The sequence below is a fragment of the Pezoporus wallicus genome, unplaced genomic scaffold (genome assembly GCF_028554395.1).
Source record: "Pezoporus wallicus isolate ANWC-B61680 ecotype Strahan unplaced genomic scaffold, APGP_CSIRO_Pwel_v1 contig_8119, whole genome shotgun sequence".
NCBI classification, from domain to species: domain Eukaryota; kingdom Metazoa; phylum Chordata; class Aves; order Psittaciformes; family Psittacidae; genus Pezoporus; species Pezoporus wallicus.
The window spans coordinates 53,083-77,437 of record NW_026638720.1 but is presented as its reverse complement, the minus strand read 5'-3'; the positions used below and the strand labels follow the sequence as shown (position 1 = coordinate 77,437).

General features: G+C 35.5%; 1 protein-coding gene across 1 annotated transcript in view; it reads left to right on the top strand.

Moving 5' to 3' along the window:
- LOC130600642 (lysine-specific demethylase 4C-like) overlaps positions 1-24,355 on the top strand; it is a gene marked incomplete at its 3' end in the record, with an annotated part of 188,239 nt that overhangs the window by 120,223 nt on the left and 43,661 nt on the right. Inside the window, exons 8-10 of the mRNA XM_057412125.1 lie at positions 4,203-4,384; positions 5,239-5,455; positions 6,365-6,441. Coding sequence (XP_057268108.1) covers positions 4,203-4,384; positions 5,239-5,455; positions 6,365-6,441 — 476 coding nt within the window. The remainder of the gene's footprint in view (positions 1-4,202; positions 4,385-5,238; positions 5,456-6,364; positions 6,442-24,355) is intronic.

Genomic DNA, 24,355 nt, shown 5'->3' with positions numbered 1-24,355 from the left:
TTTTTTTTGAGGGCCATGTTTGAGTCTCTTTCACTGTGGGAAATGATGTTTCCACCAAGCTTTTTGCATGTCTTGAGTACTGTGAAATTGTACTGATACATAACTGAGGTAGCAGTTACGCCTGCTTATGTCAGTAGAGACTCCAAAATTGTTCTCCATTCTTATTTTTAGAATCCTCTGTTAAGGTGGATTTTGAATGGAGGCAACTGGAGGTTGTAGTTGCCTTGTGTCCCTTACACCATTGCATAGAATCATACGAAGATGCTGGGTACTTCCATACTTCTAACAGACATACCTAGTCAAAAAACACTAAGCTCGCATGAAGCACCTGAATGACTATCCTGAAATCACATGTAGCAATATGAGTCAGGAAAGTAGATTTATTAAAGGCTAAGTTGCTGATTGCTATTCGGTTATGTGGTAAAAAATGAAAGGAGTCATTAAAGAGAGTAAGAGGAAGTGAGAAGTACTAGATAAATAGCAAAAATCCCTCTAAAAAGCCTCCTAAAATCCCCTCATGTTTTCCGAGTTCTATTGGGACATGACTAGTGTTTTTGAGTTATCAAATGGACAAGTGAAGAAAGGCAATAAACTGTGCCGAAACAGAAGTGTTTGTTACATCAAGTGATTATATACTCTCTGCTTTCTCTCAAATAGTTGGAGATCTGTTTTTTATTTCCTTGTCTGTCAGATTCTCAGTTTTCATTCATGGTATATAACTTACCTGACTTCATGGAAACCAGGAAGGTAGCTCTACCTGTACTACCTGAGAAGCTGACATGGAAATTCTTCTTATCAATGATACTGGTACACCTTGGAAAAAGCACACAAAGTGAAACTGCCCAAGTTCTACTGATGTATAACATTGCATAGGAGATTGCATATTCTACCTGTTAAGAAAGTTGTTGAAGGCAGCATGTTGTTCTTTCTGTAATGTACTTTTATGTACATTATGTACTTTTAATGTACTCTGCAACTCTTTTTTAATATCAGTTTCTTTTGGCATTTTATGATTTCAGTGTGTGAGTGAATCTGAAGCCCTTAAAGATGCTAAATTAAGCTCGAGGTTGTCTAGGAAATGCTTGAAGAGAATAAAATTCACAAACCATACAGTAGTGATAACAGAGCATCAGACAAAGTTTATATTCCTTAAAAACATCTATTCTGCCTATCCTTAATTTTGTATACTGTTAGTGTAGCATTCCTTTAAGAAGTATTGGGTAAGCTAGTTTCCTTCTGAAAGGAGGAGGGATATTTTTACTTTCCTGGCTGTGGTTCTGGGATTGTTTTGGTGGAGAAAGGTGACATATTGCAGAGTGTAATACACAGAAGGATCACATCAGAGGGCTTGGGTACCACAGTTCATCCAGAGAGACTAAGAAACTGCAGTAAAGGTTGAGAAGATAGTCATACCTCTAGGAAGGTAGAATGCATAATTGGAGATTTTAGAGATCAGAGGCAAATCAGGAGAGTTTACTTCTGGTCAGTAAGTAACTGGATGTAGTTGCTCTAAATGTAAAGTAAAAAGGAAAATAAATTTATGAAAATATTGTTAGGTTGGTTTTTTTTTTTGAAGTTGTGGAAGATGCAGTCCAGTACATCTGTATGTGACACTTTGCCCCTGGCTTCATTTAGAATGAGGTTTGAAAATAAACACAAAACTCTAGAAAGCCACAGATTGTTGTAAGTGTGCTGCCAGGTTTTTTTTTCCTATATCTTGCATTCTTTTCAGTCTATCAGTCTGGAAGGGAATTGTAAAGACCACACAAGGAGAACTGAAATTGTGGCATTTTTATGTATTTAAAGTATAAATATTGTTCCCATCAAAAGCAGAACCAATATGGTTATGAACTCAGGAGTGCGCTGGAGGCAGTGGAAACCACAGCACTATGTGAGCGAACTAGAGCTATCACGCTAAAATGTTTCTGGGACTGGAAATCCGAAGACAGGTTTCTGATGGAAGAGGAGCATAGTAGGCTGATGTTCAGGGTGAAGACTTCACTCATGGGAGAATTATTTAGCAGTGATAAGGACTGCTGCAATGAAAGGATGTAAGTTTCAAAGTGGATAATTTATATGGAAGATGTAAGTTCACAACAAATTTTGTGTTCCTTTTTGTATTCTTCATAACACACAACCAAGCCCTGTATTCTCTGTAAGGTCACAGCTATAATGAAAACATTTAAAATAATGGCAGTATAAGCTCCTGAAAGAAAGTAGGGTCAATGAAAGAATTCAGAAAATAAGTTAGCAAAGATGAAGGCACTTGTGAGACTGTTCTGTAAGGGAAAATTTAAACAGATAGAAAAGGAACTAGAGGCATAGATTTCAGAGCTATTTATTTTACAGTTGTGTAAAATTGCAGGCAATAGAAAAAATATGATTGGATGGAATGTTTTTAACCAAAAGCTTAGTTAAGGTTTTAACTTAAAAAATAAGAAATTCAGAAAGCTATAAAGGTGATGCCGGCATTTTATATTTTAATCTCTTCTTTGGTTTCAGCTATTTATTCACCACTATTCTATTACAGCTATGTTATTCACCATAACATTCTGATGCTGAATAATGACTTGGTGACAGCTTTTTATGCAGATGTTTTGTATTTTTCCTCTACCTGGATTATTGGCAAATGTTTATTGGATTGATATTAAGTCCTTTCGAGGGACTATAAAAAATGAAATAAAATTCACGTCCAAAATATATTAAATATATTTTTTTAACATTTGGCTTGGTTTTAGACAAATATTTTAATCATATTTCACTCAACATCAGTAAAAATGCTATCAACTTTATAGTGCTTTTGTATCAATGTGTGACAGTTTATCATAGGAGGAAACCCATAAAGCCTCCACTTTTTTTGTAAAGTGGATGAAGGCAGTCACGGGCTGAAAGAATGTGATGATTCAGCTTACTGTACTTCATTAAACATTTCTCTGCTGTAGGAATTTAATTCTTTTGAAATGAACAATTTGTCTTAAATACATCATTAGAAAAGGACTGTATGCTATAGACCTTTTTTTTGTTACCTGGAAGTTCTGTTCAGTAGCTTTCCACATTTTCCTTCTCACATTTATGTTATTTTAATTATTCTAATTCACACCTACATGTCTTCTCATTGATTATGAAAGAATAGACACTGCCCACTTGAATGAACAGAACCACAGACCTCATCATTAGTCAGAGCAGTGTATAAGGACACAATTCAGAAGAATATACTTAATTTCTCCTTTCACTAATGCTTTCATTTCTGGAATGAAAGACATTTCCTCCTAATAATCTGTATGTTTCACAGGTGGTAAAGTCACTAGGTTGCCTGTGAGAATATCTGGAGGTTTCCAACCAGCTCAGACATGTGACTAGGTTTAAATTCTGTTGTAAACAAACAGATCATTAATAATATGCTGTTGATTCCACTGGGGCAAGGGTTTTATATACAGTCTCTTTTTTCACAGCTTTCCCTTTTCCACATCTTTCTCAAGAGCCAGTGACTCATTTCCAGATTACTGCTATTGAATGAGCTGTTTCTCTTTTAAGTTTCAATCTGATTTTATTTCCCAGCTTCTCTAGAGCTTTAATTTCATAAAGGCAGCTTTATGGAGTCCTTCATCAGTACATCTACCTTTTACAACATCCAGAGCAGATCATGGATGCTACCAAATAATTATTCCTGAAATTGGATCCAGCATATATGTTCAGCTATGTGGTAGATCTGATTGTTCTCTGTTGCTCACTGGCTATAACATTTGTCTCTTTTTTTCCTCTGGAAAATGAGTGTTAATTTCCATAAAGAGTTGAGAGGTGCCATTTCGGGTGAATGGAGTTGTTCATTTGATGCTGCTTGTCAGGATGCAACATGTTCAATCTATAAGGAATTCAGGACAGAATACATGGAGGGATAAGGGGTTGGAGGAATAAAGAAATGGGAAAGTGAGATGCAACATTGAGAATGAATGCAGATTGTAAGCAGTAGAGCTAGTGGCATACTTACTTACGCTGTATGTGCGGCAGTCAGCTCATGATGCAGAAAGTCATGAATGATGTATCAGGAGGAGTGCGCAGAAAAGTACTTTATAATTCTCCTACGCTTCTGCATTTGCATTCACATAGACTTCTTAAAGCATTGTTTTATCTTCATTGTTAGCAAACCATTGTTTATCTTCATTCCAGGTCTACAATGTAACTAATTATTTGTTTTTTTTAAGAACTGCCTGAGACTACCTTAATTGAAGAGAAAGTTCAAGAGACAGAGATATGGGCCAGGCCTCTGGTCTACCTTTGGCAGACAGGGGTACCCAATTTCAATGCTGAAAAAGAATACAATGCTGCTTGTGCAAAAAAGGAACCCCACTGTGCCATTTGCGCTCTTCTCATGCCATACTATAGGGTAAGCAAGATCCTAACAGCTCCATCTCCAGGTGAAGTGTGAAATAGCTGCCCAGTTATCTAATTTCCAGTAAATCAGAAATAAAATAAGCTTACGCATCTAATTTTTATGAGATAACTATTGTTAAAATTAGAACTGAGACACTGTTCACCTCTGTTTATCCTTGGTTGCAGACAGTTTATGCCTTCTACAATGTAGGATTGGTATTAGTGTATGTGTGCTTGCCCTTGAAGTTACACTTTTTGAGGTGTCAAATCCACATAGATTGATAGCTTCTAGCTATTTCCTTATGTGTCCATCTTCAAGTGTTTTTTTATTGGAGCCTTTTCTATGTCTCCTTCTTGCAGTGCTGAAGAAATAAATGTTTCCACAGTACTTAGGCCTTCTCAGGAATAATATTCCCACAGAAAAGTCTAATGCAGGGCACCGTTTGATACTTGTTTGCGGAATTCTTGGGTCAAATATCAGCTAAAAATGCTGCCGTAGTACTATTGTCCTAGTTCTGAAGCTGTTAAACTGGAATCGCTTATCATGGGGACTAGGAAGAAAGCTTTTATTTGCAGTAGACCTCGTTAAAGGTTTCAAAAGGACACAGAGATACAGTATCATTGAACACTGCTTTAATAGCATTAGTTTGTAGGTTGAGTGCTACTATAGATTTCAAAGTTATTTGAACAATCAAGGAACTATAGAATGACTGTGATAAATACCTAGAAACAGTTAATATTCTCATAAAACTGTTACATTCTTAGTGCAAAAGCTAGGAGGGGAGAAGTCATTTTGTCATTGTCAAAAGGAAAAGTAAGTAAGACTTTCCTTTCTTTTACTTAAATATAAATTTTGCTTTTTTCTAGCCAGACAATCATGATGAAGAAAGCCCTGCTTTCAGGGAAGCAAACTCAGCAGAAACACTGATGGCTGAAAATGTGAAGACCAAACCTCTTATTCCAGAGATGTGTTTTATTTATAGTGAGGAAAACACTGAAAACTATCCATCAAATGCCTTTACTGAAGAAGATGGAACAAGTCTTCTGGTTTGCTGTGCAAAGTGTTGTGTACAGGTTCATGCAAGTAAATACATTAATTGTTCAGTTGACAGAAATGTAATTTCAGATTTTGTGTTATTGCTAAATAATAGTTAACTAGGTTTCTAGTATGCCTATAAAAATACTTGAAGAATACTTCCACATGTAATGCTCCAATCACTGGCCAAATATTTTAAAAACTATGTTAACTTTTCTGATTCTTGTTTCAATTCTGAGCAATTAAATTACTCTTCTGCTTCTCATATTTGAAACCACTGTGCTGTGTGATATTAGTACGTCCTTATTAAGTAGTCAGGGTGAAATCCTGCTGGGTTTGAGGACTTGTGAATATTGCTGTTGACATTAGGTATATAGTAATATCCTTCACCCTGCATTCTTTTTTTATTTCAAGAGTGACTGATGAATGCATGGATTTTCTGCATTATCTTCTACAGACAGTAGGGCCTGAATAGTTACCTTAGAGAAGTCCATGTGAAATTCTTACATGGAAGTGAAGTATAATTGCATAGAATAAATGTTAGTACATTAATTCAGATTGTACATTTTTGTTGCAGAGAGAATTGGAAGTCTGTTATCTAATAAAACGTAAGAAAAATAAGAAATTATTTTTTTTTTTTTTTATTTTCAAACCCAGAAAATAAATTCTGTAGGGTTTGTTTATTTGGGGTTTTGTTTTTGGGTTTGTGTTTTTTTTTCATTTTGTTTTGATTTTTGATTTGGTGGTTTTTTTTGGTTTTATCATTTTTTTAGTTTTGTGAGGATTGTCTGTGTGTCTAATTATATATTTCATAGACTATGGAATTAGCAGTAAGTGTAGATTGCAAAGGTCTCCATGGTCACAGGACATGTATTTTATTAGTATTTATACATAATTGAATTGTATGACATCATAGATAGGCAGAATATATTACTCAATCCAGCTCTCTTATTGTAGGTTGTTATGGTGTTCCTTCTCATGAAATCCGTACTGAATGGTTATGTTCTCGATGCAGAAAAGAAGCCTGGACAGCCGTAAGTTTCACACATTTCTTAGTTGTCTAGCACATTAGAGATATAAGAGATTTAAGGTACATGTGGCATGTAGCCTGTGAAATTTTTCTGATCACACACTTGCTAGGGAAAAAATATTTTTAAAATATTATTAGATTTTGATGTAGAATGTAATAGCATTTTGAGAGACAGAGTAGATTTATATGCTCTTGAAAAGGATTGGCTAACAGAATATAGTTGTGCGTAAAATATTTTTCAAGGAAACAACTGAAAATTTAAATGCACATAAAAGAGGAAAAAAATAAGACTTCCTCTAAATATTTTTGACTTTTGATAAGTTCATTTAGGTAGCTGGAGAACACAGAAAGGGAAAGAGAATAATAAATTAGTTAAGAATGAAATTGTTCCTTTACAGCATTTAAGGTTTACTGTACTATGTAAGCAGTAAAAGGTTTCAGTTGTGAAGCTCCTAAATGCCTATGATTTAATTTTAAAAAAGGGGAAAAGTAGTTTTAAACTGGAAGGATTAAATGGACACACACAGAGTCCTTAAACATACACTAATTTAAAAGAAAAAAAAAACAATAAACAGTTTAAAATTTTACGTTTTATCAATCTCTCATTTGTCCCTGAAGTCATCTAATATTCGTTTTCCCTAAACCAGGAAATGCGATAATCGGTTTTGATGGCAACATAGTTTTTCTTCATTCAGTTGTTGAATTAAAAGCAGTTATTTCAGTTGCCTTCAAAATTTAAATTGTTAAATGACATCATGAAAATTTTAGGTATGTGGAAAAGAGAATTCAAACTACTGGAAAATACAATATCACTTTGTCAAACATCACTTCTTGCAATTATGAATGTCGCCTGTAGGAAATTTGCAATTGTAGCATTAGCAAACTGGAGGTAGCAATAAATATAAACACTTTCATTTTCTTTTTGTGCACTGTCAACATTTTGAGGTTCCTTTGTGGATGCCTCGAGTTACAGAAACTAAAGAGGAACTGGTACTTTTAATCCACATATTACCTTAACTGTGGGGGGGAAGTGAAGGAAAAAGGCAAAAGTGACTTAGAACTGCTCATTACAAAAATATGGTCCATCTGTAATGTTTAGTTCTGTGTTCTCTCAGTGAATAGCTATTAAAATATTTATTGAATCAATTTCTCTTTCTGTAATGTATTTTCATTTTAGTAGGAAAGGCATTCTTCCTAGGTAAAATCCAATTTTCATCTTTCATTGGTAACCAGGAAACCTTCCTCATCAGACAGTTTCGGAATCTCCTGAACTACTTTTGTAACTGGTGTTCTAGAGTCAGGGGAAGGTCAAGCCAAAATGCATAAGTCTGTTTTTAGCAAGTGATAGGTTGCTATTAACTCAAAATCAATTATGCAAACAGGGTTAGAAAGTCCCTGATGTGTTCTTTTCAGAGGAGGTATAGCTATGACATGCAAGTATGGGAATTCAAAGGAGAACCTTCTTATTCATGAAATACCATGTATGACAGCAATAGGACTGATTCAGATGTTTTTATTAAAAACACTGAAAAAAGTATAGAAAATTTTAAAAGTATTTTTTAGAACATTAGAAACTTGGAATCTGATAATAACTGCAACATAACAGTAATAAATTTGAGGATAAATTTGTACAGATGTTTGGGTTTTGACTATTGTTTTTAAAATCAAAAGTCACTGAGAAATATTAAAATTCTTATAAAAGCCTTATAATTTATAAGTGCTGTGTTGTAGAAATGATTCTAAAATTGTTCTGAGGTTTTAAGGTTATTTTACAAATATTCTTGAAGAAGATATCTAGATAGTGTTGCAGTAGGTGAAAGATAACAGAAATAGTGAGATAATGACACTTTTACGTTCACTGTGGGGCAATAAAGGTAAAACTGGGTTATAATAAAAGGTTAAACTGGGTAATATGATTAAAGAAGGTAAATGTTGGGGAGAAGATTAAGGCTTGACTTGGCCAGGACTTTTCTTTGTCAAACTTCTAGGGGAAAAATTCACACCCAAGGAGAGCATTATTGTGTGAAAAATTATACACATTTTACTGGATAGGTTTAGTTTTGTTCTGTTGTGATGCATGTGAGTTTCTGAAAATAAGGAAGATTGAGTTTTATGGAAAATACTTTTTGGCCAAATTATTTGAGGAGGTGAGATGAAGTAGTAGAAGAGAGATTAAAACCATACAGAAAATAAGCTTTGGCTATCATATATTTAACCAAGTTGCTGTGATTTTGTATGTATATTGATTACCATACAGCGAAATTATTAGTGCTGACTACTTCATCTTTCTATAACTTTGATTTGGTGATATGAGTGAAATGAACTTACGCTCCAGAGAGGTCTTCATTCAGATATGTTTGGAGTAAAAAATTCATAGTCTTAATGTCATGAATTGTTATTTAGTTGGGAAGTTTTAATGAAATTTTGAAGATTGAATAGATCTCACTAGTATTAAATTTACTTAAAACTTGTCATTCATAGTCTAATATCTTGTATTCTTTGTTATTACATGTTGTTCACGCATCAATGTGAACTGTTCATTGTCAGCTGAAAGACGTAGGCGTAAATAGATAGTAGGCATCTGCTACCCAAGTTAAATAGCAAAAATCTGAAGGTTTCAGTGATGTGAATAACACTGTTATTTGCACATACTTGAATCATACCCAGTTCACTTTTTTAATAGTAGGCTTTTTCAGAACTCTTGAGATGCTGAAGCAATCTTATAAGTGATTATCTCTGAGAGTTGCATAGCTTGGATGAGGTGCCAGCAGCCTGGAAAATTTAATGTTGCTTTTAAAAACAGGTGAGAAATGGGTAATCCGAGGAATTAACGTGGCAGTCAATTTACCTTGTATTCCAAAAGAGCAAAACAAATGACATAATTCTAAACACTTAGCCAATAATGGAGTACAAAGAGGTATGTATTTAAGAATAAACCAACTGATTTTTGGGTGTGACAGGTCACAGCAAAAGGAATAAACAATAAGCAAAAGATTTCATGCACTGTAACTTTAAGATGCTTTAGGTAGATAGTGTTTTAAATTCTGATATTAAGGTGACAGAAGAGATAGGAGGTAAATCAATAGTTGCCAAACCTATAGGAATATGGATTTGCTTTCAACCCTCAGTATCTCGGCCCACCAGCCATCGCTCTCATCAGACTCTTAAAATCACTAAGAATGATAAAGTTCTGTGCATCATTTGCTGATTACTTTTCCTGCCCTTATGGGACATATATAGACTATTCTGCTTCATGTCATTTAAGATGATTGCCTAGGAGATGTGGGAGTATACTTCACGTGAAGCTACCAAGGTGTTAAACTTATAGAATATGTCAAATGATTTTTTGTAACTGTCAGGTGCGTTTCAGGTATTATTTAAAATACTATCTTCCTCAGTTATTTCAATATTTCAGTGAACTGAATAAGAAGCATTCCTGATGCATTTTCTGTAAGTACCAAGGACCTTGGGCATTTTGTAGGCTGAGGTTTACTAATTTGGGTTGGGATTACTGTTTTGGTTTGGATCCAATTACTGTTTTGGCTTGTGTCCTACTATTTTGTAAGATAATAATATTGTCACTATATTGAAGAAATGCTGTAAAATAAATCATACGGAATTCAACAGAGGTAGGTACAATACTTAGAGAGGAGTTATCATTTATGCACATATAAGATGGGAGTCAATACCTAAGCAGTAGCTCCTGCTTCTAACTGCAGTTGTCACCAGTCTGGTCACAGACTGAAGTCTTCAGCTGTATAGAACCTGAAACGTCACAGTAGGAGGCTTAAGTCTTATATTGGAATTAGTGCCTGAAAAACACATGGAGCAATCTTTCTTCAGCTTTAATAAGAGCTAAGCTGAAGAAATGTGTCTGAGAGTGAATGTGGTTCATGCTAGCACATGGTTCAAAGAGACATGAACCTGAATGGGATGGAAGAAAACAAGAGGTGCAATTGAAATAAAAAAAAAAAAACAACAAAAAACAACAAAACCCAAACGGGATTCTTTTAGTCACCTGATGCACCTCAATCATTCCATATGGGAGTGTTGTAAAGAATTAATCTTCTTAGTATAGTGAGAGGAAGACAGAAAGGAATTAAGTAGCATTCTCTCGTGTAAGTTATATGTGTATGACAAAGATGAATACGATCTGCTGCAATTCTGTTATTTTAGGGAGAAGATGACTTGTAGCAGCTGTAAACTGCATCAGCAGACATCTGTGTTAGTACCAGAAAATTAGGTGAATTTTTATTTCTTAAAATAGTGAACTACTAAAATAGGATATATAGAGATTTTGTAGAATCTACACCATGATTTTTAAAACCAACTTAGGCAAACGTTTGTCAGAAATAGTTGAAGAAGACTTGGTTGTGTCTTGAGGCTGAAGGATAAAATAGACACTGAGGTGGGTTTTTTTTTTCTCTTTTTCCTGTTTGAATGGTATTATTAATTACAAAACAATGTGACTGTAGTTCTGAAAAAAAAAAATCAGTTTGATATACGTGTTGGATATATTAGTGTATTTTTGCTTGAATGAAACCTTGTTGCCAACATCAGCATGATTAAGTATTGCTGATACTTATTTGGGTCCTATTTATCATTTAGGATTATGTTTCTGTCTCTTCGGAGTTTGGACAATAACCTTAGATTATTCTAGTGGCTTTCGCTTCAAAATAGCACAATGAGATTATACTTAAATAAATATACTTGAATAAAAATACTTAAATAAATGTGTTTCTCTTTTAACCACTATTCTGTACATATATAAAAAGACAGCTTAATTATACTGCTGCCCAAAGCACTACTTTCCGTTTTAAAAATCTGCAATTTGTTAGTTATGCCAACCTGCAGCTGAAAATTTTCTGCTACCTTTGAATTATATACATATATTTCTTTTCAAAGATTGTAAAAATTGTATAAATTTTTCTATATCTGTTTTTGTACATATGATATTTTAATTGTATTTTAAATTGCTGTTTAGTGCTATAAGTCTGGAGAGGGAGATGTAATTAAAGAAAATTACTTATTTGCATGACCTTTTTGCTGTAGGGAATATAAAGTCAGTGGTTTTTATGTTCCAAGTAACAAGGTTCAGACTTGTTTCTATATAAAACATATAAAGCAAAATCATATTAATCTGAATTCTTATTCAGGATAAGCATTCCTAAAAACTATAGCTATTGCAGAGCTACAGTTACGAAGTTGTGTACTAAGGTTTGAGTCACTGTGGGAATCATATGTCCACATGCCTTCAAAAATTCAATTCTTACATTAGAAAAGTGCACAAAATAAGAAGATTCAGAAATTACTGTACCCTGAACCCCTGACTTCCTGAATGTTTGGAAGTGTTTTCCTTCCTCTTCACATTGATTCCTAGAAGGAGGAGATACAGCCGAGGAACACCTGTCTGAGGTCATAAATCCTGAAGGGAAGGTTGATTGAAAATCAAAGAGAAAGAAAAGGTTTGTGCAGTGGAGAACAGGAGGGAAGTTGTGAAACATTGATACAAACCTTGGTTCAAAGTTTCTTAGGAGGGAGAGTTCCTTTTTATTCCTCTGCTTAAACACTTAAGTGTTGGTTTTAGTTCTGTTAAATGATACTTTCTTAAACTCCTGACAGTGCGCTAACTTTATAGAAAATTTAGTCCCTAACAGGTTTTTGTGTATCAGTATGATTTTGCAAAGCAAGAAGTACGAGACCACTATAGCGATGACAGCTATATTAATAGCTAAATGAAATTCTGTTATGCGTGAATCCCAACTAGGAACATCATTAAAATATAGAAATAGAAAAATGCGTAAGTGCACTGAGGTTTACAAAGCCAGACTTTTTTTCAATGGAAATTCCATTTTATGTTGTCAGAGGATACTGCTTCTGAGATTCAGAAGCATACTGTTTTCTTGCAGTTCCAGTGTCTCTAAGTAGCATGCTTTATAATATTTTATGTCAAATTTTCACCTTCCAGGATGCACTTGGATCCATGATAACATAACAGGCAGTCGGTCCTGTTTGATAAAATTTTTGACAAAAGAGAAGAGCGATACTGAATTTGTCTAAGCTAATAGACAAAAAAAAAAAATAGCCATAAATCAACCCTCCCAAACAATTAAAAAATAATATTAAATAAGTCATCTGCATGGCTTCTGAAAGTGTAACTGTATTGATACAAAAGTGCCTTGATTGAGAGCAAACGCCTCATTAATCTTAAATGCTTCAGCTAAAGAAAGCTAGTTAAGTCAGAAAGAATAATGACTGGCATTATAGAGAATGCAGCGTACTGTAAAATGTGCAAGGATGTGGTCATCTAGTAGCTATTGTACATAAATGTAAGTACCTTTATTATTTAGAGGACAAAAGAATTTGGGACAGGGAAAGAGAGAAGAGCAAGTAAGGAAACAAATTCAGTGCCTTATGTCATAGTAAACTAGCTGTTAGAAAGGCTACTATGGAAGCTGCATGACTTTTTTACATGTTAGTCTCACTCTGTTCTGCATAGCACTACAGAAATAGTTCAGCACCTAATCTGGTCAGTTGGCACTGATTCTGAGAACAGATGTGATGTTGAATAGCAAGTGTTTAACAGCTTAGCAGATTATTTTTTTTTTTCTGTAAATCAGCTTTTTCATGCTTTATATTTTACAATATTCAGATTTTTGATTCATTTGTATTTTGTGGTTAGAGTAGCCCATTACATCAGTTGAAGGATTTTTTTGTTTCCTTTTTTTTTTCCCCCAAGGCACCAGAAATGTGGCATGTAAGAGCTTTCTGCATTCCAGATCAGAAACTGCTATATTTCACCCTACAGGAGATAATAATTTTGAGCAATCTTTATATTGTGGTGCCCTTCTCACTGATACTATATCAGCTTTTACATTATAAACTCCTGTTTTCAGAGCCTGATAATTGCCAAAATTAACTCACTATATGTGAATTGGTATACAGTATTTTAATTTTCAGGCTAGTGCTGCTACCAAGCTTTAAAACCATGTGGATATTGTTAATAAATATCCATATAAATTTTCAGACTAGTTCTGCTACCAAGCTTTAAAAGCATATGGATATTGTTAGTAAAAAGAAATTATTTGGCATGAAAATCTGTCTGTAACAAGAAGGGTTAAAACCTTAAACTTTCTGTGGATTTTCTCTTTTATTAGAAAATAAAAAAAAGGCCTGCTCTTTTTTCTATCTATCTATCTATCTATCTATCTATCTATCTATCTATATCTATCTATATCTATCTATCTATCTATCTATCTATCTATCTATATCTATCTATCTATCTATCTATCTATCTATCTATCTATCTATCTATCTATCTATCTATCTATCTATCTATCTATCTATCTATCTATCTATCTATCTATCTATCTATCTATCTATCTATCTATCTATCTATCTATCTATCTATCTATCTATCTATCTATAAATCTGTATTTGCCCAAGCCTTTGCTGGCAAAAGGTGATTTGCAAGAAGAATTACATATAAATGTGTTCATAGTAACCATGTGTAGATGCAGAAGTGGGGAGCATAATATTTCTTTCTGGTTTTGGTATTAGTCTATTAACAGGATATATATTGCTTGTAGAAACCAGTGTTTGACGCAATGTTTGTTGGCAGGTTTGGATGTACTGAGTTTCCTTTATCACACAGTATCACAGTATGCTAGAGATTGGAAGGGACCTCAAAAGATCATCTAGTCCAATCCCCCTGCTGGAGCAGGAACACCTAGATAATGTTACACAGGAATGCGTCCAGGCGGGTTTTGAATGTCTCCAGGAAGGAGACTCCACAACCTCCCTGGGCAGCCTGTTCCAGTGTTCCGTCACCCTCACTGAGAAGAAGTTTCTTCTCAAGTTTAAGTGGAACCTCTTGTGTTCCAGTTTGTACCCATTACCCCTTGTCCTATCACTGTTTGCCACTGAGTAGAGCCTGGCTCCATGCTCGTGACACTCCCCCTTTATATATTTATAGACACTAATAAGGTCACCCCTCAGTCTCCTCTTCTCCAAACTATAGAGACCCAGCTCCCTCAGTCTTTCCTCATAAGGGAGATGCTCCACTCCCTTAATCATCTTAGTTGCCCTGCGCTGGACTCTCTCCAGCAGCTCCCTGTCCTTCTTGAACTGAGGGGCCCAGAACTGGACACAATATTCCAGACGCGGTATCACCGGGGCAAAGTAGAGGGGAAGGAGGACCTCTCTCGACCTACTAACCACCCCCCTTCTAATACACCCCAGGATGCCATTGGCCTTCTTGGCCACAAGGGCACAGTGTTGGCTCATGGTCATCCTGTCATCCACTAGGACCCCAAGGTCCCTCTCCCCTACACTGCTCTCTAACAGATCGTTCCCCAACCTATACTGGAACCTGGGGCTGTCCCTGCCCAGATGCAGGACTCTACACTTTACCTTGTTATATTTCATCAAGTTACTCCCTGCCCAACTCTCCAGCCTGTCCAGATCACAGAAACAAAATTGCAGACAGTTAAACTTGGGAAATATATTTTTAACCTGATTGCCATAGTACTCAGACCCAAAGTCCATTTTTACCTTGGATTCCTTTCATTGCAGTTCGCCAAATCAAACTTTACCACTGGTACCACTGTGTGCCCAAATCTTAATAGCTTTGGGCAGCTCCAGGTTTCTGGGTATTCTCATCTTACAAAGGACAGGTTGTCCATTCCCTACAGGGTGAAGTAGGATTTCAGTCAGATGCAGCTTTGAATCTATCCTTGGTGCTGGAATTGGAGCGGAGAACCTCCACCAGCATCTTCTAATCTAAATTTGTACTCAGAGACCGTATCTGATCTTCAGGAGTACTGCTGCAAAATCACTGAGGGGTAAAAAAACCCTGAAATAGGCAGTAGCAGAATATCCTGTCCTGCAGAGCCGGTGCTATGCTGCTTTCTTGAAGATACAGATTTTCATCTAAAAATGTTTAGGTTTAAATCTAATGTGTACTGTCAGATGGATGGGTCAGTCACTCTTTCTTCTGTAAATGTTTTCTTAAACTGGGTTACTAGTAACGACTATTGCAGAAAGTATTTCATATCCAGCAATATAACAGCCTCCATTTCATATTTTATATATGTTTTTTATTTCAGAGATGCACGTTGTCGTGAAAGGACATATATGTCCTTCTGCCAAGTGTGGGAGTTATTTTTACTCCAGTTACCTGTAATGAGTGTTTTGATTCTTACTTCAGCCTCAGCCCCACCATTTCCCATTCCTTCTCTGACTGCAGAGCTCTGTCCCTACTCCCGTTCCCTGTCTCTCCTCCCTTTCCTGTCCTTTTCCAGGTCTTATTATCCAGGCAACTTTCTCCTGCTTTTTTTGCATTCATGCAGATCACTATTCCCAAAAATGCTGTGTCATGGACAGCACAGCAAGACTCCTTGCTCTCTAGTGCCTGGGCCTGCCATGACATGGGAGCTGCAATTGCAAGGAAATTTCAAGTCGATCTCTGAATGAAGGGCAGGCCAGGATGAATATTTGCAGGATTAGGCTGCTGAAATTTGGAATTTCAGTAACCGATGATTTGTAAACTTGAAATTCCCAAAGATCGATATCTTCAACAGGTTTGAAAGCATCTAAAAAAGTAAAATGCTTATCCATAGCAGAAGTGTGACCATCTTCAATTTTCAAGAACCTACTTTAACCTTGCAGCTGAAGATGTGTCTACATATTAAATAAATATTAACCCATGGTGGATTTCTCTTTTATGGGAGTACTCAGCCTCCTCAATCAGTTTGAACTTTAAGTATGTACAAAATGCTAAAAGTAATGATAATGGCTTATTCTTTTGCACAGAGTAAGATTTTTCTATAACATTTTCTGGAAAAAAAAAAGGAAATTCTTTTCTCAAAATTCTTATTAACAATAAAAATTAATGTCATTGTTCATTGTTGAGGCAGATGGTGGAAGTTTGACAGTGATTATATACAAATGAAGGTTGCTAGTTACACTGGTAGCATCTATCAACTCTGTTAAGAAATGGTGCTCCTAGACAGGAAAGTGAATCCTTGTACTAGGCAACTCTCAATTTGTCTGTTATTTTTAGGAATATTTTGTCCTTAAAAAATTGTCTCTGAAAAACTAATTTTAAAGTAATAACTTGATGCAGTAGCAGTCTCTGAATTGAAATTAAATAATCTCAAAAGCTATTTCTGAGTGGAAATGATTCCCCTGGTATGGAAAGATTAAAATATTCATTAATGGATCATTGCTGAAAACGACGTTTTCAGATGCTTTGAAAGAAGCACCAACCCTTCTCTTTACACAGGCATAAATATAGACACAAATATAAATAAGCTGGGAAATGAGGTAGCTGAAAAGGCAGCAATGCCATATCCAAATGTACAACTGTGTTAATACTATTAGGAAGTGTGACCTTGGACATTGGGAGAGAAGATGGAAGACTTAAGGGTATCTATTTTCAGTTCGAAGGTTCCTCTCTAAAAAAACCTACCAGAGTTGTTTGAAGAAAACAAAAGATATTTATTAGCCTTAGCCATACAATTTGTATCTATTTGACTTAGCTCTGGCATAGTTCAAGATTAGATGTCTGTTTTAATTAGCTACTTTTAAATGAGACTAGTAAATCAGCATTATTGTGAGTCAGCTTTGTAGCAGTTGATCCTTAAAATTGAAATGAACTGTTCTCACCTCTTATTAAAAATATTTAGGAAACAGCTGTATCCTAATGGCTTTTCATAGATTACAGATTTTTGAGTGCTTTTAGAGACAAGTCAGAGTCAGCAAGCACACAGGTCAAATAGTTGTTAAAAAAAAAAAAAAAAGGAAATGGAAATATATTGTTATCTGGGTAAGTATTGTCCTGCTTAGTGCTGATGTCGTGGGTGTAAAGGCTTTAAGCTGAGAGAGGTTAGATGTAGGTTAGATATAAGGATGAAATAATACTTCACTATTAGGATGGTGAGACACCAGTTGCCCAGAGAAGTTGTGGCTGCCAGTCCCTGGAAGTGTTCAAGGTCATGCTGGGTGGAGCTCTGAGCAACCTGGTTGGAAGGTGTTTATGCCCATGGAAGGCGTTTTGCAGGTGATTCCTTCCAGCCCAAAATATTCTGTCATTCTGTTATCAACACTGCAAGGCTTCAGACCACTAGCCAAAATATATACTTACTTGAAATGATTCATTCTGGTATCACTGCTAAATGAATATTTGATAATAATCTTACCACAATAACATAATAATAGTATATTATTATATAAATCTTAGTGCATTCTGTTTGCTTTTCAAAATCATAAACCTGACAAATATATGGAAAAATGTGTGTATTATATATAATGTATATAGCAGTGTAAACTTAGCAGTGCTAAGCAATGGTATTTTCCTAATACCTAGATATCTTTTCTAAAACATTTTAGAATACATTTTGTAAAACTTTAAAATGGCAGGTTACATAGACTAGTAAGATCTGCCATAATGAATTAAACTGAAGTTTGTTTTAGCCTGTTATCCTCTCTCTAGCACAGCTGCCAGTGGATACCTGGGGAAGAACATAAGTCTTGGGCAAACATTCCCTACTGCTTTTTCAGTCTTCTACAATATGCAAATAATAAATTGCCTTAGTCAAAGGCAGATGAAGGCAGTAGGTGAAAATGTTGCAGTTGTGTGACTAAGGAGCTGCAGATGGAAAATGGCAAAAAGGAAAGGAGTAACCTGATTTATCTGTTTATGATTAAATTAAAAATAAGGCTTACGTTACCCTTTGTTCATCCGCTGACATAAGTTACATATTTCATTTAACAGGATAAATATAATTCTTCAGAGATGCCATTGTAATTTACAGGATCTTAGAGGAAAAGAGAAATAGCAGTTTATCAAAAAAGGGGATCATGTGGGACATGTTCATAGTTGCCCATAAGAATACCGATTATATGACTTACTATATATCCCTCTGCTACGGCTTGTCTGAACACTGTTGCTTTGCTGTGTCAGACAGCTTCCTGTCTCATGCAGAATGTTATTTCTGATGAAGTAAGTATGCTAATATGGAACTGTGAAAACTGCTTTTTATAAGCAGTACTGTCTATATGACTGAATTTTGGCAGAGTGTAAAAAATGCTCAGAGACAGCCGAATGCATTAATTTTAAGATATAAATGAGAGTGAACAGGCATGTGTTCTGTGTGGTATTTATCCATGCAACAATAATCAATATGCAGCTATGCCTGAGTAGTGACATACCATTCCAAAAAAGGTGATACATCTTTTGGATGTATGTACCAAAGGATGCATAGTTAATTCACATTCACCAGGCTTTTGCTTCAGCTTCTAGCAGTGTTTGAAACAGAGAAATGAAAAATAAACTGTATTAGGAATGCTGGTTGCAAAATTCAATTTCAGTAAAAAGAAGGGGAAGTGTTTACTCCAGAAACTCTGCATATGATCTGTATTGCTATGAAAAAAATACATTGTCGTCACTAGAAAGCTAAAAGATGAATATTAGTGTGCTAAAGCTTGTGAATTATATGGAAATGTTTTACTTTATATAGATACTGAAAGAGTTTTCTTTTGTAATTCTAGAATGTTATGGAGATCTTTTAAGGAGATGAGCAATTTAAAATGGTCAAGATTTAATTTAGATAAGTGTAAAATAATATGCTTAAGAAATTATTATTTAATGCAAATACAAATGACAATTACATGTTTAAAGGATTTGCAAAGTAATAGTGATCAGATATCGGATATGTTCCAATAGTCTATAATGAAGTCTGTTCCTATCCTGACTTTTACATGAAGGCTGACGGTAGGCATACAAGGAAGCACAAACACTTTCTTTCCTTCTCTTTGAGAACATGAGTAATAGTTACTTACATACATGTGATTTCACTGCCATTCGTGGCAGGTATTCCTGTGTTAGGAATATTAGTTTTTCTAAATATCGAGTCCCCTGTATTTTATTTGCTTGCAGCATGTTGAAACTGGAGGTAGAGTAATAACCATGTCGCATGGATAGAGGACAATGTATTGCAAGGCAAACATGATTAACAAAGTGGATTTAATGGGCTTTTAATTGATATGAATGCTGGTGAAATTTTTTAGTTCTTATGAATCTAAGTTGCTGTAGCCTATATCCACCAGACTGTGAACAGTTATCACGCACTGCTTGCTCACCAGAGATTTCTATGAGTGCTTTTTCAAAAGTGATTAAATTTGTTTCTTATAGATCCTGCATAAGAGAAAACAGCTACCTGTTTTCTCTGGGCTCAATATACAGACCAGTCAGTCTCACCTCGCACAAGTCCGTGGGACCTGAAAAAATACCTCTGTGGGTCCTGAGGCAAATGGTGGATGTACTGCCAAGCCATTATCTATTTGAGAAGTGATGGCAGTCTGGTGCAGTTACTGCTGACTGGAAAAGAGGAAACATTACTCCCATTTTTAAAATGGAAAACAAGGAAGACTCAGGGATCTACAGGTCAGTCAGTTTTACCTTGGTCTCCAGCATGGAGCAGATCCTACTGGAAACTATGCTATGGCACATGGATCATAAGGATGTGACTGGTGACAGTCAGCATGGCTTCACATGGGCAAACTGTGCCTGACAAATTTGGTGGCCTTTTATGATGAGGCCACAGTGCTGCAACTGAAATTGTCTACCTGGACTTGTGCAAAGCATTTGACACTGTCCCACAGGGCATCCTTGTCTCTGAACTGAAGAGGCATGGATTTGACAGACAGACCACTCTGGATAAGGTATTGTCTAGATGGTCTCACTCAGGGAGTTGGGGTCAACAGCCCAATGTCCAAGTGGAGACTGGTGACAAGTGATGTTTCCCAGGGGTCAGTATTGGGGCCGGTGCTCTTCCACATCTTTGTCGGCAAAATGGACAGTGAGACTGGTGCACCCTCAGCAGGTTTGCCAATGACACCAAGCTGTGTGGTGTGGTTGACACGCTTTTTATAAGCATTCAAACAGATTTCTGGCAGACATGATCTCTTCGTTATTGGAGGCTTTAAGATGAGGTCAGACTGGAGTGTTGCATAACAGTTCTTTGTTGGTTTTTCTTTGTTGGTTTGTGTTTGTGTTTGTTTTTTTTTAATTTGGTTTTTGTTTTTTGTTTTTCTCTGTAAAGGGAACTGAATTTTAGAGGTTTGGAAGACAAGCGCTCTTTATGAGTACAGGTATACAGGCACAGGATATTTTAACTTAGTTTTGTGCATTTGGTTCTTTGTAGAGACCAGAGAAATGAGGTCAGAAAGAAAAGTAGCTAACACTGGAAATACTTTCTTACTTGTTCGTGTGAAGCGACATGGAAAAAAAAGAAAATTGGGGAAAAGATAGATTCAGAAAAGGAGGAGACTGAAGAGAGAGAAGGGTTGAAAAGAAGAAAAGCCTGTGTATATGTTCAAAGACACAATTTTAAGTAGAGGTAGGAAAAGCCCTGTTTGGTGTATCGTCAAGGAAACACTGAAATATACCTTGCTGAGTGCCCTAAAAGCAGATAGAGTTGTGCTAAAGATCAAGGAACTGAAGGTCTACTGCAGCAAAGGGAACTTTTGGGAAAGAAAAAAAAGAAAGAAAACAAAAAAGAGTTGTGAGTCAGTTTCGTAGTAACTTCTGTTAAACTAGTTATGTGTAATTTTACTTTGATTTACCTTAATAATCTGTACTGAAGTTCCAGCCTTTCTGTGGTGTCATGGCACAATGATTAAATGCCTTTTTGTTTAGTATCACTTTCAAAATGTTTCTGTTACTGTGTTTATGAGTAATACTTAGAATTCTTTTCTTTAGCTCATATGACTTGTTTCTCTTTTTGCTACTCTATTCTTATATTTTTTTCTGTAAGGAAATGCAATGCTTATAAGTGGCAGTTTGTAACCCTGTGATTAATTACATTAGCAATTTGCATATCCTTAAGATTAGCTCAATAAAAACTTATTTCTAACCAGTCAATAAAGCTCACTTTTTTCCCACACTATTTTTTTTTAGGAATGTTGTCTCTGCAATTTGAGAGGTGGGGCATTAAAGCAAACTACTGACAAGAAGTAAGTATAATACTGCTCGGGACTTTGTGAACTTGTTTTAAGCTTTATTCCCAACCCGTTCCCATGTAGAAAGTGTTTGTAAACCTAATCACGTGACTGTGTCCCTTTAAGCTGAATCATTGCAGAATTAAAATTACTAGTGCCACTGGCATTTTGTGAAATATTTAGGTGCTAAAATATACATTTGTTTTAGTATTTGCACACACCACCTTGTTCCAGATATTATCCTGCTGGCCTTTGTATAAGATAGTAATGGGAGCTCATTTGTCATTGTTTGCATAGGCAAGTCTAATCAAACAGCGAAATACATTTTCTTCTTCTGTCCTGGAAATTCATGATTACAGAATTTAATGCAATGTCTTTAAACTTCTAGAAACAGTACATTTAATTAATCAATTTGAATAATATTGAAATAATGTTATATTTTGATGTGGTTTTAATATACGCTTCTATCATGCCATGTCAAAAATAATATTGTTGCTGATATCATGCTATTAACAGCATCAGTATTTTTCTCTATATTTGGATGATAGAATACTATAGCAAGTAACCCGAATGGATAAAATGGAGAGTGCTGCAGCTTAATATCTTTTTCAGCTCTAGTAGTGGAACAGTCTTTATGCATTTTGAATCTTTTCATAATTAATTAAATTATTTCAGTAGCCTAGCAATATCATATAGATACCTTTCTTTAACCCTTTGGAATGGAGTGGTAAGAGATGATCAAGTTGCAACGTTCTTTTCCACTTACCAGGTAAAAATTTATGTATCAGTGATTTGCAATTGCTTGCATGACCCTTGTAAATTGTTCAGTTAGGAGAAGGTTTATCGGAAACTCAGAGGACAAATCTTACCTTCAGCAAACGTTAATATTGTTAACCAACACATGAAAATTCTCAGCTGCAGAAGTGTCATCTCAGTAGAATTTATCATGCCCTTTGATATTTGTGATAGACGGCATGTTGCATCTTTTAGAACACGTACCTCTTTTTTTTAAAATCGATTCAAATGTTTTAGAAATGTTTCATAGGATTTACATAGAAAAAATCTGCAGAGGTTTGCAGGAAGTTAGTTTCTCTGCATAACTGTATCTAAAGTCTTTGGCTTTGCATTACATATCTCTGTGAGTTACTGTTACAGGTTTATGAAATGAGAATTCTGTAAAAGTAGGTCAATTTTTGTTTTCCTGTTTCTGCAACACCTTAGAGTGCTACACATGTTCACATGTTGAGTCTTTCATCTATCTTTTAGCATCAGGTGCAATTCCAGTTTTTGGAAGATTGTGTTCTAATTATGCCTTTATTTTTTTTTTTTTTTTTTTTGCCAACAAGGTTAAAAATCCAACATGTGCATTCCTTTGCTCCTTCTTTCCCTTTCAAGTAACAATTAGAGAGATGGGATGAGCATTACTTAGATTTAAAGCTAATGAATTAAACAGGGTCTGTGTGTAACAACTTGCCATTATGGAGAGCTGAGATTTTTTTCAACAGAACACAGCAATTGTTTAGAGTCTGTTATGTTGAGACATGTCAGAGTATAAAGGCTTGGGTGAAGATTTATTGAACAGGCATTTTATTTATAGCATTTCTGTACCATAAAGCTTGGATGGTTAGACAGTGTAGTTCTGCAGTTGGACAGGCAGCAAAGAAAAGGGTGGTAATAAAAGTTAAAAAGTCTCAATGCAAGTTTTTTTTTTTCTGTAAATCAAAATATAAACAATACTGTCACCATAATAAAATGATAAATCTACAAGCTTGATCAGCTTTTATTTGGGCTAAACTGTGTAATTTGCTGAGTGATATGTCATCTTTACCTACAGCTCTTATTTGACACTTAGGCCAATACAACTTCAGTGTTACATGACAGCAGTTTGTTTAGTCCTTGTATGTCATATTATATTTTTCCATATATTTTTGTCAAAGATGAGTTACTGAAATAGCATCATTCTAGTGCAGGAAAGAGAAATTATTTCTGCTCTGTTGCATCACCAGCCTGCATTCATGTTAATCTGCTAATTTGCTCATATAATGTGTGTCTCTGGAAATCCACAGAAAGTGGAGCGAGGCAAGCATTCAGGGCTTACAATAAAAGAGGAAATGGAGTAATGGTACAAGATGTACAATGAATGACAGGGAAAAAAGCAAATAGGAGTCAAGGAATGGAAATATTTCCTTTTCTTCAGATTTACTAGTTGACAACCCCCCAAAAAGATTTTAGAAGTAGTCTCAGAAGGCTACTCTTGATTAACGTTGTTAGCTTCTCTCTTTATATAATATGCACACACTGTCATTATAGGTGCTTCCACTGCTCAAAGCTGTCCAGTTCGTGCTGGGAATTACAGTAACAGCCTCATCAGTTTGCTGCTTCTGTGCATTTGTATCTGTAAACAGAAGGTCTTGATAGTATGTTTTGCTCTTCGATAGACTGTGATCGTAATCATGTTTTGTTGCCTAAGTTATTCAGGTCTGAGTAATGTTAATCCAAAATGCTGTGGTGATAAAACTGCACACAAATCAAATAGTGTGGTCTTTACTTATGCACCTGGGTAGCACAACTACAAAACCTTTAAACTTAATAAATTGCACATGGAAGATGCTTAAAAACAATGTTGCAATAAAACCACAGTCTGAAAATATATTTACATGAAGTGCTAGTGTTGTAAGTTTTGTTAAATACGTTTCAAAGAAACGTAGGACATCCTAGTAAGGAAGGATCTGGGGATGGTTGCCATTAAAAAAAACCCCAAAACCAAACAAACCAAAACCCCACACAGTAAGTAATGAAACATCTTAAACACTTGTATTTCTATAGAGTTTTTTTTTGGTGGTATTCTTGACTTGCCACTTTTCACAGGTGGGCACATGTAATATGTGCAGTTGCCATCCCAGAAGTCAGATTTC